We start from the raw sequence: 16,096 nt of genomic DNA on the forward strand, positions 1-16,096 counted from the left end.
GCATTTGAATTGTCCCTGGTTGCTCTGAGGCAAGGTCCATTGTCTACCTGGACAGATCACAGGCTTTCCTTCCTTCTCCCCCTCATCCTGCCCCAGAATGGCCTCTGTCTTCTCTACATCCCCAGGTTCAACCCAGGGCTGAGTCCCATGGATTTCACCTTACACTTCACCAAACGAAATGGCACCTCTTCAACACTTTACTTTCCTCATTTCTCAAAGAGTATGGGAAATCCCTGGGGCGGGAGCAGATTCTAGAACTTCAGAAAGTCATGGATAAAAGGATCCTCAGTTTAGCACTGTGGCGCACGCCTGTAATCCCAGCGGCTCACTAGAGGAGGCAAGAGGATCGCAGATTCGAAGTCAGCAACTCTGCGAGGCTGTAAGCAACCTGTCTTTAAATAAAAAAAAAAAATAAAAAGGGCTGGGAATATAGCTTAGAGGTTAAGCACCCCCAGGTTCAATCCCCGGTTCCAAAAAAAAAAAAAATATATATATATATATATATATATATTATATCTTCAGTTCACTTTCCTGTAAAATGAGTTTCTCCAGTTCTTGAACCACACAGAACCCCCACTCCCAACCCCTCGCAAACTGGGAACAAAATTCCTGCTGAGAAAGGAAGTTGAAGGACTGCAATCCCTAGCCTTGACAGCCAAAGAAGCCCGGGAGCCGAGATCTGTCCCCTGGCCCCGTTCTAAGTTGGGATAACTAAATCTTCTCTGGTACAGCATCTGCTTTCTGTTTCTACAAATTGAACTGCTTTTGGGGGGCTGGTGGGGAAAAGTAATCAAGTTGCTTCTCTCCACTTTGATCAAACTGCATACATAAAGTTTATCTTTTTGAGTATTTCTTATTCGAGTGAGGGGTGGAATCTGGCAAGCCGGATCCAGGTAGGAACCCTAGGCTAGGCTGCCGGGGACATTCTAAAGTTAGAGAAGCGAAATGACTTGCGCAGACAGTTTAGGAGCAGATTTGAGACTCAAACCTGGGTCTCTTGACTCCTGGCCACAGAGAAGTCCACGACCCCCCAGCTCCGGTCCTCACAGGAGCAGCCCCAAAGCCAAGGTGACAGGGACAACCCTGATCCTCTCTGCTTCGGGACTTTAGTGCTACAGCTCGCGCTGCCGTTGGCAACAGCTCAGCTATCCAGGGGACTGTGGGAGCTCCCCCAGGATTTGGAAAAGCTCCAGCGCGGGCCCCTCGAGCATAGGGAAGTTTCTCCGGGCTGCCTGAGGCTGGGAAATGAAGGGGGTCGCCCGGGGCGGCGATCAGAACCTAGGCGTAGGTGTAGAGACCTAAGCTCAGCTCTTGGAAACCCCTCTGTGGCGCTGCGCGGGCTGGAGCCGTGGCCGTCCCACCCCTGGCTTGTCGGCCCCGCCCCCTGCAGCCCGTTCCCCGGGCAGCCCGGGCAGCGCGCAGTCAGTCGATCCCTTCCGCCGGGCGTTGAGCGCCCGAGCTGCCAGTGCAGTCGGCCGCTGGGCTAGGCAGCGGGTTTTCAGTCGTGCGCGGCAGCATGGCCAGGCCGGTGCAGCTGGCGCCGGGCTCGCTGGCGCTAGTTCTGTGCAGGCTTGAGGCGCAGGAGGAAGCCGGGACTGCGGAGGAGCCGGGTGGGCGCGCGGTGTTCCGTGCCTTCCGCCGAGCCAACACGCGCTGCTTCTGGAACGCGAAGCTGGCGCGCGCCGCCTCGCGGCTGGCCTTCCTGGGCTGGCTACGGCGCGGAGTGTTGCTGGTGCATGCACCCCCCTCCAGCCTGCAGGTGCTGCGCGATGCCTGGCGTCGCCGAGCGCTGCGCCCACCTCGCGGCTTCCACATCAGGGCGGTGGGTGAGTGCAGGGCCCCGAAAGGAGCGGCGTCCCGCGCAAGCTGCAGGGACCGGTATGCGGTCCCCTGCCACAGGGATGAGACACAACCCAGAGAGAACAGGAGTTAGGGGGTAAGGGAGCCAGTCATGTGACTGGAGGAGGGCTGGCTTGCTGAAACACTCTGGAGACCGTTCCTCCTGTTAGGACACTGAAGCGTCAGCCCCCAGGGTGTGCCTAGCTCCAGGATGCCTCCTTTCCGCAGCTCTTTAAAAGTTCCTACACGGTTCCTGGAGGAAGGAACTTTCTACTTAGAAAAGTGATGCTGTGGGCCGCCAGAGCTGCAGTCTCTGACGGCAGGGGCTCCCGTCTACGCTTCATAGGAGAGCTTAGGGAAGAAGGATCTGTCGAATCTGGCTTCTCTCCCCCTTCCCCCGCCCTCTCTCTTCTAACTAAACTACTGACTTGGAGTGTCCTGCTGTACTGCATGGTGTGGTCGTTTGGGTTCAGGGTCTAGCAGGTTTTGGGTTCTTAACTGCTGGGGAAAAGAAAGAGGTGGTGCTCTGGACACAATCCCTTCCATTAACCGAATAGATAAGCTTCCACCTTCCCATTCTTTGTTAGAAAACAGACGGCAGCATTTTGCTGTGTAAAATAGCTTCTCATTTGAGAAACCAAGACTGCACCAGTGAGTGGTCACTGATACTGGCCACTAAACTAAGGTAACAATGCCGCAACCAATCATATAGCCTAGTATTTATGTGGGTTGTATTTATATGGGCTTGTGAGGTCCATTTGATGGAATGCTGTTGACAAACCACCAGTTGTTCCAGCCCTGAGTTTTGATTCCAAGGAACCCCTCTATCTTAGTCCATAAATCTTCCTCCTTCCATCTGAGGAGGAGGAGCAGTAAATAAACAATTGTTTCAGTCCCCCAGGGCAAGAGAACAGGGGATGACACCTGATGCTGGGTGTCATCTCTCCAAGGACAGCTGAAGCAGCTACAGGCCAGTGCAGCTAATTTTTGTTTGTATTTTAAAATTATTTGTTTGTTTATTTTTGCTGTACTGGGGTTAACCCAGGGGCCCTTTACCATTGAGATTTTTATTTTTTATTTTGAGACACAGTCTTGCTAAGTTGCCCAGGCTGGCCTTGAACTTGTGGTCCTTCTGCCTCAGCCTCCCAAGTAGCTAAGATTACAGGTGTGCACCACCATGCCTGATCAGTGCAGCTAAACCTTGGCTTCTCATCTCTATTCTGTCTGCCTCCTCCCCACTCCCACTTTTTTTCCTTAAAAGTAGCAACTACAACAAAAAGCACTCATTGCAAAACCATATATGCACATTTTATCTTCTTTTACATGAAGGAGTGAGTGAAGAAAATAGTTTTCTGGCTCTGAGAGCAGTGAGCCAAGTAGCCAAGCCAAAATCCTCACAGGGAAGGGGTCTTTCAGACAGGCTGGATGAAAAACTCTTTTCAGTTCTGTGTCCTGGGTTTTTCTGGTTTTAATTAGTGGTTACATTCTCTGGTTCTCCCACCCCCACCCCTCTTTCAAAGGGTAAGCATAGAGTCTATTGCATCGAGGGAGTAGGATGCAGTGGGGATCTAGACCTGGGAGCAAAATAAGAGTGGGCTTATGCTAAGTCAGAGGCAGCCATGATGCCACTATCTGGGCCCACCAAGCATTGCTGAATACTGATATAGAGAAGACAATTTCCTTCCTATCATAACGGACATTATTGAAATCCCTGTAACAAAAGACAGATGTTGTTGGGCTGGGGATGTGGCTCAAGCGGTAGCGCGCTTGCCTGGCATGCGTGCGGCCCGAGTTCAATCCTCAGCACCACATACAAAGATGTTGTGTCCGCCGAGAACTAAAAAATAAATATTAAAAAAAAAATTCCCTCTCTCTCTCTCTCTCTCTCTCTCTCTCTCTCTCTCTCTCTCTCTCTCACTTTCTTAAAAAAAAATAAAAAAAAAAAAAGACAGATGTTGGTACACACCTGTAATCCTGGCTACTCTGGAGACTGAGGAAGGAGAATTGCTACTTTAAGGACAGCTTCAGTAATTTAGCAAGACCCTGTCTTAAAGGGGGGGGGGGGGGCACAGTGCTGGAGATATACATCAGTGGTAAAGCACCCCTGGATTCAATCCCTGGTACAAAAACAAACAAAGTAACAAGAGAAAAGCATAACAGATTTATTTAATCAAAGTTTTGCATGACTTGGAAGCCTTCAAAAATGATCCAAAAGAGGGGCTGGGGTTGTAGCTCAGCAGTAGAGCGCATGTGAGGCCCTGGGTTCGATCCGCAGCACCACATAAAAATAAAGATATTGTGTCCAACTACAACTAAAAGATAAATATTAAAAAAAAATTATTTAAAAAATGATCCAAAAGATCCAGGGAGGGCTGTGGCTGTGGCTCAGTAGTAGAGCGCTTGCCTAGCATTGTGAGGCACTGGGTTTAATTCTCAGCACCACATAAAAATAAATCAATAAAATAAAGGTATTGTGTCCAATACAACTATGAATAAATAAATAAATAAATAAATAAATAAATAAAGGTATTGTATCCATCTACAACTATGGATATTTAAAAAGAATAGGCCAGAGAACCAGGTAGGTCTTTAAAAGAGAGAGAGAGAGAGAGAGAGATATCCAGGGAAAACTGCTTATTGTAATGCTCAGATGGAACAAAGAAGGGACAGCCACGTAGGAATGAGACTGGGCAAAAAGCTATGACCTGATGGTGATGGATGGATGGGGGAATCCCAGCAAGGCCCGTTTGTTCAGATACCCTTGGCTTCTCTGTGCAGCGTTCTTTCCTCATATATGTAGGTAAGGACCCCTCTGGAATGAGAGTCTTATGATCTACTATCAGACAAAATAGGTCAGAAAATTTCATTATGGCCAGATCATAAAACACAGTAAGGTAGGGGAAGGTTAGAGGAATATTTCTAGGTTTTATAGTCGTCTTTGGAAGAAAGAGGTCTAATCTCTGTGACCCACCTTGAAGAAAAGGAATCCTTAGGTCTGCTTTGGAAAAAGTAGAACTGGAGAAGGAAAGACTGCCTCTGAGGCCATCCTCTATTCAGAGTCCTCAGCATGCCAAAGCACCAACTGTTCTTCTGAGCCCTGACACTGTTATGTGGGTTAGTCCTCTGTGTCGCCGGTGTCCCCATCCTGCACCCACTAGCTAGTGCTGCCTGTCACACAACTCAGGATGCAGTGGACTCCATTCTGTGTTTTTCTCCTGGGTCATCATACCTGACCTGCATCCCTGGACAGGAATAATTTCAAGGTTTTTAATTATGTCCTCACAGGAATTTGGACATTCAGCTGGAGTTTGGACAAAACTATTCATGAGTGTGTGACACCCTTGGGTTTAGTGCCCCAAAAACAATAGGGAAAAAGAAAACAAACAAACAAAAAAAAACATCCATGAGAACATTTTGAGGAGCAAAATGGAGAAGAATCTTATTTGATGACAAGTGATGGATGCACCAGGGGTGTTTGTGGGTGCTCTTGTTTTGAATAGTATTGTTAATTACTATCCAATTTGGGATCCTGGGATCAGATCAATAGAGAAGAGTTGTCAGGGCAGCTTTCAGGCCACCATTAGAGTCCCAGAGGGTGGTGAAGACAGAAGAAGCATCTTTCCCCCAACGGAAAAATTTCCAGTCTGCTTGCTTTATGGGCTTCCAAAGCCAAAATGGGCTTCCAAGAAGGTGAGAGAAGAGCTGCTGTGGACACAGGTTCTCACTCTTGTTACTTTGTGGGAAAGAGCAAAATGCTAGAAAAGGACAGGAAGAACCAATGTGGTCTATTTGCTGTCCAATTTTTTTTTTCTTTTAAGGCTCATATAGTCCTGCATTAAACCATCTGGGCACATGGAGTATTGCTATTGGTCACTGCTACAGAAGATGCAGGAAGAGGAAGAGGCAGGCCAGTTTTATAAACCCAGCAGTCATATGGCTCCAGGGAGCCTGCTGGCTGTGCAGACAGGAGTGACCCAAGTCCCCAGGCGCAGACCTAAGCATAAGTCCTGCATTTATGCGTTCTCCAAACTTTGTGCCTTTTCTTTCCCTCTTCATTTTCTGCACATCATCTTTCCTCTAGTGAGATAATCAATGCCAGGAAGAATATTTTTCTAAAAAGAGGGACAGTTGGATCTTTAGTTTGATGACAGGGAGCTCACTCTTCTTTTGTGTGCTAGTCCCCAAGGGTTTTGTGTTTTGTTTTTCATTAGCAAATGGCATTAACAAATGAAAGGGTGCATTCTGGAAACTGCCAAGAGACAGCTGTTTACCCAGCAGCTGTGTGTGCAGGGAGTGGAGTGGTGAGAGGGGACACCTACCTTTGTTTGGGAGACTCTGTTGCTACTGAGACCATACCTACTGTGACACCGAAAGTTAATGGTGGGAGGCCACTTGGCCAAATAAGTTTGTTACATTCTGAAAATTAGAGCAGAGGTGTCACCACCCTTTCACACCCAGCAGGGCCGGCATCTTTTCTCATTGGGTAAAAATGCCCCAAATGTCCACAGCTCTTTTATTTATAACACTGGCTTTATGAATTCATTCATGTGCCAAGTACTATTCTAGATGTCTCTGTGATGTTTGTTTTGTGGTACTGGGGATTAAACCCAGGGTTTCAGAGTGCTTGTGAGGCAAGGTGTCATCCTCTACTACTGAGCTACGTCTGGCTCTGTTTATTTTGTTTCGAGATAGGTTCTCCCTAAATTGCCCAGTTTGGCTTTGAACTTTCAATCCTCCTGCCTCCGACTCTTGGGATTACAGACTTGCATCATCACACCTGGGTTATATTTTAATGTATCTTTCAGACTTACCTGTGCTCAAAGATAAGGTGGAGTCAGTCTGTTTCTTCCATTCAATTCGAGAGGGTACAGCTGGGCTGGAGCTGTGGCTCAGGCTGTGAGGCCCTGGGTTCAATCCTCAGCACCACCTAAAAATAAATAAATAAAATAAAGGTATTTGTGTCCATCTACAACAACAACCACAAAAGAGGGTCTAGTCGAGTGGGAGGCCATGTTCCAGAAGCTGACTGGTGCACACAGTCTTCTCCATCCCACTGTGATTGATACACATAGGCCCTAAAGTTTCTGCTTTGGGCAAAAGTTCCCTGGTGTGTGTTTGGTGGGTAGTACTGGTCAGGCAGGACAGCCTGGCCAGGAGGAAGTGATGGGAGGACCTTTCCACTTTTCATGTACTTCCTACCTGTTCCTCCAGACACCTCTGAGTGCAGCCTTCCAGTCATAGAGATATCAAGGTGGAACTGTGAGTGCTTGTGCTGGAGTGGTAGTACTCTTGCCTGGCATGGGTTTGATCCCCAATACTACCCCCCCAAAAAAAAATTTTTTTTAAGTTTTAAGTACAATAGCAGTATAGAGACCATTACTAATTAATGTTACATGTCAATGGTTGATTTCAGGATCTATCTTGGTTTGGGAGAGGAGGAACAGTTCAGTGAAACTTGGTGCCTGATGGCAAACCTCTGATACCTTTTTTTTTTTTTTTTTAAAGAGAGAGTGAGAGAGAGAGAATTTTTAATATTTATTTTTTAGTTCTCGGCGGACACAACATCTTTGTTGGTATGTGGTGCTGAGGATCGAACCCGGGCCGCTCGCATGCCAGGCGAGCACGCTACTGCTTGAGCCACATCCCCAGCCCCTCTGATACCTTTTAACTCTCCTGTGACCTGAGGAATGGTGTAGGGAGAGAGAAAGGGAGTGAAATGACTCTAGCTCTGCCTTTTTTCTGAAGTCCTACTTGAATAGCAGTAGGGCCTCTTGTAGGGGTTAGCTAATGGAGTTTGTAGGTGAAATTTTTATTTAGTGAACTGCATAATTTTTTTCAATGCTTTTCGTAACTTTTTTTTTTTTTCAGACAGTTCTCAATATTTTCCTAAACTGGCCTTGAATTTGCCATCTTCCTACCTTTGCCACCTGAGTAGTTGGGTTTCAATGTACCATAGCATCCTGCATGAAATGCACAGATGTTAAATGTACTTTTTCGTATGTGTGGTGAACCCAGGGGCACACTACCACTGAGCTCTATCGAAAGTCCTTTTTAATTTTTATTTTGAGACAGGGTCTTGCTAAGTTTCTGAGGCTGGCCTTGAATTTGCCATCCTCCTACCTCAGCCTCTGGAGTAGCTGGGATTATAGGAATGCGCTACTGCATGTGGCATTCTGATTTTTTAAAACCATAAATAAGTTTCACCTGTTCAAGAATGTCACATAAATGGCCTCTTTTGTAAGAGGATTCTTTCTCTCAGCTTAATCCTGAATTCATCTTGAATCTTGAAATTCTTCCCTGTTTTTAGTTTGTTCCTTTTTGTCACTGAGTAGTATTCTATTGTATGAGTCTATTGTATGTCATAGTTTATTCATTTTCCCTTATGTAGACACCTGGATGTTTCTAGTTTATGGCTATTATGAATAAAGCATCTGTGAATATTTGCATAGAAATTTTTTAATGCTTTTACTTCTTTTAGATAAAATACCTAGCAGAGAAATTTCTAACTCATAATTTACATTTAGTTTTATGATTGTACAGTTTTATACTCCTAACAAATGTGTGACAATTCTAATTCTCTACACTTTGCCAACATTTTTTTTTAATTTTAATATTTATTTTTTAGTTTTCGGCGGACACAACATCTTTGTTTGTACGTGGTGCTAAGGACCGAACCCGGGTGGCACGAATGCCAGGCGAGCGCGCTACCGCTTGAGCCACATCCCCAGCCCAGAGTTCTTTTTATTTTTTATTTTGAGGCAGGGTCTCATTAAGTTGCTGAGCTTCTCACTAAGTTGCCTAGGGTGGTCTCAAACTTGTGATTCTCCTGCCACAACCTCTGGAGTTGCTGGGATTATAGGTGAGCAGCAGCACTGGCTAAAGGAGAATCTCTTTGGGCCTGTGGTGAGGCGGAACATCATGGTGGGGAGTGTATGGTGTAACAAAAGTCAAGAGCTCACGACAGCCAGAAAGCAAAAAGAGGGAGCTCACTTTTTTTTTTTTTTTTTTTAATGTGGTGCTGGGGATTGAACCCAGTGCCTCATGCATGCTAGACAAGTACTCTACCACTGAGCCACAACCCTGACCCAGGGCTCACTTTTAAAACCAAGTCCCTCCCCCGAGCCCATTTAGCCAGGAATCTATTAATAAATGAATCCATTCATGAAGTCAAAGCCTCATGATCCAATCACTTTAAAAGACTCCACCTCTGATCATTGCTGAAATGGTGACCAACCTTTAAAACATTTAGATCCAAACCATAACATTTAAGATATAATTCACGTAACATAAAATTATTCATTTCATGCTTTTTTTGTTCTGTTTTGTTTTGTTTTGGTGCTGGGGTGCTGGAAATTGAACCCAGTCCTTATGCATACTAAACATTTATTCTGAGCTAGGCACAGTGGCACATGCCTGTAATATCAGTGACTCGGGATGCTGAGACTGCAGAATCATAAGTTCAAGGCTAGCCTGGGCAATTTAGTGACACCTTGCCTGAAAATAAAAAATAAAGGCTGGGGATGTAGCTCAGTGGTAAAGCCACACTGGGTTCAATTCCCAATGCTGGGAAGAAAAGAAAAGAAAAGAAAAGAAAAAAAAAGACCAAAACAACAAAAAAACATAACAAAACAAAACAAAATAACTTTTATTTTTATGCTGAGTAATCCATTGTATATGGACATACCACATTTTGCTTATACATTCTTCAATGGATGGTCACTTGGGTTAGGTTGTTTCTGCTTTTCAGACACTATGAAGGATGTTGCTATGAATATTTGTATATAAGTCTATGTGTAGATCTATGGTTTTATTCTTGGCTGGATATTATTTGATTTTTTTTTTTTTTTTTTTTTTTTTTTGTGGTGCTGGGGATTGAACCCAGGGCCTTGTGCACGTGAGGCAAGCACTCTACCAACTGAGCTCTATCCCCAGCCCTTATTTGATTGTTTTAAAATAATTTCTGTTTCTATGATGAGATTTCCAATTTGTTTACTACAAGCATATTTCCCCTTCAATATAGTTATAACATCTACCTCAAAATCCTTATAATTCCAGCATCTGGATCATCTCAGGTCATCTCATTGGTTGCATCTGATCTCGAACACGAGTCACATTTTCCTGTGTCTGAATGGTCTAGTAACTCTGGATTATATCTCTGATATTATGATATGTTGTAGAGAGTCTGGATTATTAGATTCCTCTGTGGAGATGTTGATTTTGTTTGTTTATTTTATCAGGCAATTAACTTGGTTAGACTTAAAACACTGAATTCTATCTCCCTTGAAGGGAAATGACAGCTAAAATCTCTGTCCAGTTCTTTTAGCTTAAGGTGGGCTGCTTGGGCCCTGTTCATGGTTCAGCCACAGAGTAAGGCAGAGTTTATATGCAGAATTTGACATCCCACCTCTATGGCTTTATCCTTATCCCTCTGTACCTTTTCACTTATTTTTTTAAATTTTATGTAGTTTTTATTGCTTTTACCCATTTTTATTTTTAAGGTACAAGGACCTTTTCACTTATAACTGCTCCAAATACTGCCCTTAATTTTATTTATTTTATTATTATTATTTTTTAAGAGTTTTGCAGTACTGGGGATTGAACTCAGGACTCACGTATGCTAGGCAAGGGCTCTACCCCAGAACTACATCCCCAGCCCTTTCTAAAACTTTAAAATTTTGGAACAGGATTCTGCTAAGTTTCCTAGCTTGGCCTTGAATTTGTGATTCTCCTTTCTCCGCCTCTCAAATATCTAGGATTACAGGTGTGTGCTACCATGCCCCCACTGTCCTTAGATTCTTTTTTTTTTTTTTTTAAATTTTTTTAATATTTATTTCTTAGTTCTCGGCGGACACAACATCTTTGTTGGTATGTGGTGCTGAGGATCGAACCCGGGCCGCACGCATGCCAGGCGAGCGCGCTACCGCTTGAGCCACATCCCCAACCCTTCTTAGATTCTTAAAGTCAGTAAGACTCTGAGTTTCTACCAAAATTTAGCTTCTTTCCTGGCTGCTACTGGCAACTTCCTCCAGGTGAAGAAGTATGAAAAAATGTGAAGCTGGGTTGGGGATATAGCTCAGTTGGTAGAGTGCTTGCCTCAAGTGCACAAGGCCTTGGGATCAATCCTCAGCACCACACACACACACACACACACACACACAAGTGAAACTTACCTACTAGTACTCCCTTCCAAAATGGGCCTCTCCCTTCCCATTGCCTCTGATTTCCAGTGGTTTGGGTTGTTTCCAGTACCTTCAATCGGTAATGTGTTTACCATTTGGTCCAAAGATTACAGTGATATTTACAAGAGGGTTGATCTAATAGAATTTAGCCCACTACTGAAAACAAAATCCCATAAATGATTTGATTGATTGAATGAGGTACTGGGACAAGTGTTCTTCTACTGAGTTACACCCCCAACCCTTCTTATTGTTTATTTTGAGACAGGGTCTCGATAAATTGGTCTCGAACTCATACTTCTCCTGCCTCAGCCTCCCCAGTTAACTGGAATTCAAAGCATGCACCGCTGCTCCTGGCCCATGAGTGAATATTTTTAGTTCCTGTCTTCTCCCCTTTTAAAATACCATTCTGGGGGCTAGGGACATAGCTCAGTTGGTAGAGTGTTTGTCTCGCATGCACAAGGACCTGGGTTCAATCCCCAGCACCACAAAAAATAAAATAAAATGCCATTCTGTTGGTGAGAAATGTCGAGCCATAGAGAAACTAATGGCCATGACAAGATTGTTTGGACAATCACTAGAAACAAATGCCGCTGTTTTACCTTGTCCTCCTTCTAGACACATCTTGGCATCTCTGAGTCATTAGGAGCCTGATTATCCCTTCTTTCTGTTAGGTGGTAAACTGGAATGATTCTGCCTATTCTGCAGACAGGAAACAGAATCAAGGGTACGAGGTGGCTGGTGCTGCTAGAGTTTATTGACTCCCTCTCCACTTTGGTCCTCTCAGGTTCCCACAAAGGCTCTGGTATTTCTTGCCAGCCGGTGCTGGCACTCACACTCCTCAGGAGGTTGTCAGATTCCCATCGGGCCTTTATGCCCTCCAAGGCCTGGGAAATGGCAGAAACAGCTGCTCTGAGCATACCCCTGCCCTCATCTCCCCCCTCCTTCCCACCCAGGCTCTTCAGCCATGTTTTTCTAGTTTTGTTCTGCCAGATGCTGCCTTTAACCCTCTTCTCCTCAGGGAAGCTGAAGGGCTACAGCAGGATGTCTTGCAGGATGTCTTATGGTCATGCGGCTGTTCCCAAGATGGATGATTTGTATGTAGCATCTGGGTGGTGAGCAATTGCTCACATTTTGATTTAGCAGCTGGTGGTTCCGAGAAGACACTTCTAATTGCTGCCTTGTATCCTTGAGGTCCAATAGGATGAAAAGAGGCAATCACTTGAAAATCAGTGTGGATTGCGTCCCCCTCCCCCAGTGCCCCGGATCATTAGGCCACCAAGCCCCACAAGGCTTAATTCCTCTGTATCTCTCATGCCCATCCTAAACCTTTGTCCACCCAAGGTCTCACCATTTCCTACCTGGATTGTGGCTCCATCTTCCTGGATGTTTTGCTCTCCTGTCTGTCCCCTGCACTCCATCCAGTTCACTTTCCAGTCTGCAGACTCCTGACATCTAAAACACAGATCTCATTCCACTCTTCATTTGCTCAATTAAGTTCTTCTGTTTCCCCTTAGTTTTTTTAGGAAAAGTTCATGGCTCTCTCTGTTTTTTTTTTTTTTTTTTTTTTTTCAATTTTTAATTTTTGGAGACTTGGTCTGAGACTAATTTTTTTTTTGGTAGTTGTACACAATAACTTTATTTTATTTATTTATTTTTATGTGGTGCTGAGGATCAAACCCGGGCCTTGCATGTGCAAGGCGAATGCTCTACCACTAAGCCATAACCCCAGCACCCTGAGACTTATTTTTGAAACTTGATCTGCCAGGCTGGCCTCAAAACTCTGGGCTCAAGCAACCCTCCCTCCCCAGCCTCTGGAGTAGCTGGGCCAATGGCCATGCACCCAACTCAAGTCCGGAGTCTTTGACATGCACCTCAAGGCTCTTTGGAATCCAGTCCCAGTCTAAGCCTCCCCTTTCTCCCCACATCTGAAAGACAACTTCCTTCCTGTATCCATCAGGGTGCAACAGAGAAACAGGACCAGTATGAGAGAGATCACAGGGACCTGGCTTTGTGTGATTGCAGACAAGTCTGAAATCAAACTCAAGTAGGTGAGGCATCCTGAAAGGCAGCCTAGAACTGTCAGGCACGGGCTAAAGCTGCCATTCATAGGTGGAATTTCTTCTTTACCTAGAAAGCCTCTATTCTGTTTTTAAATTTTTTTGACTGATTCCATCAGATCCACTTAGATTAATCCTTCAATCCTTCTTCCTTCCTTTTTTTTTTTTTTTTTTTTGGTACTGGGGATTGAATCCAGGGGCACTTAACTACTGAGCCACATCCCCAGCCCTTTTTTTTAATATTTTATTTAGAGACAGGTTCTCCCTTAGTTGCTTAGGGTCTCACTAAACTGCTGATGCTGGCTTTGAACTTCTTGATCCTCCTGCCTCAGCCTCCTGAGCCATTGGGATTACAGGTGTGCACCACCATACCCAGCTTCCTTTCTTTTTTAGTACCAGGGATTGAACTCACAGAGCCACATCCCCAGCCCTATTTTGAATTTTATTTAGAGACAGGGTCTCATTAAGTTGCTTAGCACCTCGCCATTACTGAGGCTGGCTTTGAACTTATAGTTGTCCTATCTTAGCCTCCCAAGCCGCTGGGATAACAGGCATGCGCCACCGTACCTGACTGAAAACTGTATTTTATTTTTTATTAATCAATCAATTTATTTCCTTTAATAGTTACATAGGTGTACCTTTTCAACATTTTTTTATTTTTTTATTGGTTGTTCAAAACATTACAAAGCTCATGATATATCATCTTTCATACATTTGACTCAATTGGGTTATGAACTCCCATTTTTACCCCAAATACAAATTGCAGAATCACATCGGTTACACACTCACATTTTTACATAATGGCATATTAGTGACTGTTGTATTCTGCTACCTTTCCTATCCCCTACTATCCCCCCTCCCCTCCCCACCCATCATCCCTCTCTACCTCATCTGCTGTTGTTCAATTATCTCCCTTGTTTCCCCCACCCCCTTTCCCCTCACATCCTCTTCTATGTAATTTTGTGTAACATTGAGGGTCTCCTACCATTTCCATATGCTTTCCCTTCTCTCTCCCTTTCTCTCCCCCCACTCGTCTTTGTTTAATGTTAATCTTTTCCTCATGCTCTTCCTCCCTGTTCTGTTCTTAGTTGCTCTCTTTATATCAAAGAAGACATTTAGCATTTGTTTTTTAAGGATTGGCTAGCTTTGCTTAGCATAATCTGCTCTAATGCCATCCATTTCCCTGCAAATTCTATGATTTTGTCATTTTTTATTGCTGCGTAGTACTCCATTGTGTATAGTTGCCACATTTTTTTTTATCCATTCATCTATTGAAGGGCATCTAGGTTGGTTCCACAGTCTAGCTATTGTGAATTGTGCTGCTATGATCATTGATGTGGCCGTATCCCTATAGTACGCTCTTTTAAGATCCTCAGGGAATAGTCCAAGGAGGGCGATAGCTGGGTCAAATGGTGGATCCATTCCCAGCTTTTCGAGGTATCTCCATACTGCTTTCCAAATTGGCCTTACCAATTTGCAGTCCCACCAGCAGTGTACAAGTGTACCCTTTTCCCCACATCCTCGCCAGCACTTGTTGTTGTTTGACTTCATAATGGCTGCCAATCTTACTGGAGTGAGATGGTATCTTAGGGTGGTTTTGATTTGCATTTCTCTGACTGCTAGAGATGGTGAGCATTTTGAAAACTGTATTTTAAAAGTTTCCAGAACCACTCTAGGTAGTGAACACTCAGATTCAAATTCCTTCCCTGCCAGTTATAGATGTGTGACCTTGAGCTAGTAACTTAACTCTTAGGCTCATTGACTGCATAGGTACAGAATAGCTACTTTTCAGATTTTTAAAAAAATTTTTTAAAACTTCTTTATTTATTTATTATTTGTGTGTGGTGCTAAGGATCGAACCCAGGGCCTTGCACATGCCAGGTGAGCACTCTACCTCTGAACCACAACCCTAGCCCCTTCAGATTGTTGTGAAGATCAGTTATCTAAGTGCTCAGCCAATGCCTGGTACAGTCAACTTCAGAATATGGCAGTTTCTAATATGAAGGGAAAAGAAAACAGGTCTATGGATTCTTATTCTCCAGACAGCCTGTCTTCCCTGGGGCTATGCTAATTCTTACTAGCCTGGCATATTCTGTCCTAGATCGGTCTCTCCATTTATATCATCCTTCCTGCTATCTTGCATTCTTCCTAATATATTGTAGACTTCTTGGTGCTGGCCAGGTCCACAGCCCATTGCTGTGCTGTGTGTGGTGCTATAGAAGGAGCTCTGCCCTGCCCTGAGTCTGGAACCAGCCCTGCTGCTCAGTCTCTGGGAGCCCCCTGGCCCGTCCTCTCACTTCTCTTGGGCTCTGGTTATTCAGCTGTGCACAGCTCCTCCCACACTTTGGCTCTGTTGACTGCTGAGGTTTCCTGGCTCGGCACTGGCTTCCCCCTTACCTGTGTCAGGAGGCCCAGGTAAGAGCAGACAAAAGCTTGCATTGAAGTTACTTGGGATATTTTCCTCAGCCAGTGTGTTTGGGCCTTTCCCCTAGTCCTGCACATGCATCTGGGTTCTCTAGTGCCATTTCCCTTCATGGGGCATGGTTAAAGAAGCTGCACCTGCGGGGCCTCCCTTGCTCACACACTCACCTATCAGGTATACAAGGAGCATTTACTGTGTGCTCAGGCCTGGGATGGTCAGTTGACACCAAGGGTCAAAAGGCTCAAACCCTGGGGCTGGAGTTGTGTCTCAGTGGTAGAGTGCTTGCCTTCATGTGCGAGGCACTGGGTTCCATCCTCAGCGCCACATAAAAATGAATGAAATAAAATAAAGACATTGTGTCCATCTACAATTTAAATAAATAAGTAAGTAAAATAAAAGCATTGTGTCCATCTATAACAACAACAAAAAATATTAAAAAAAAAAAGTCTCAAACTCTGATCCTAAGCAGCTCACAGACTAGGGGCCAGATGGAGGAATAAGGGATATGTAGTCTTTGGGAGCAATAGAAGAGCTACTGACCGAGGGTCTATCGTGTGTGGTGTGTGTGTGTGTGTGTGTGTGTGTGTGTGTGTGTTTTG

The 16,096-nt window shown here is 44.7% G+C and overlaps 1 protein-coding gene across 1 annotated transcript in view; it reads left to right on the forward strand.

Annotated features, from left to right (window-relative positions):
- Positions 1 to 1,458: 1,458 nt before the first annotated feature.
- Positions 1,459 to 16,096, forward strand: part of STOX1 (storkhead box 1) — a 49,524-nt gene continuing 34,886 nt past the window's right edge. Inside the window, exon 1 of the mRNA XM_081268285.1 lies at positions 1,459 to 1,826. Coding sequence (XP_081124411.1) covers positions 1,517 to 1,826 — 310 coding nt within the window. The 5' untranslated portion in view covers positions 1,459 to 1,516. The remainder of the gene's footprint in view (positions 1,827 to 16,096) is intronic.

Source organism: Spermophilus citellus, assembly GCF_964194105.1.
Source record: "Spermophilus citellus genome assembly, chromosome: 15".
Taxonomy (NCBI): domain Eukaryota; kingdom Metazoa; phylum Chordata; class Mammalia; order Rodentia; family Sciuridae; genus Spermophilus; species Spermophilus citellus.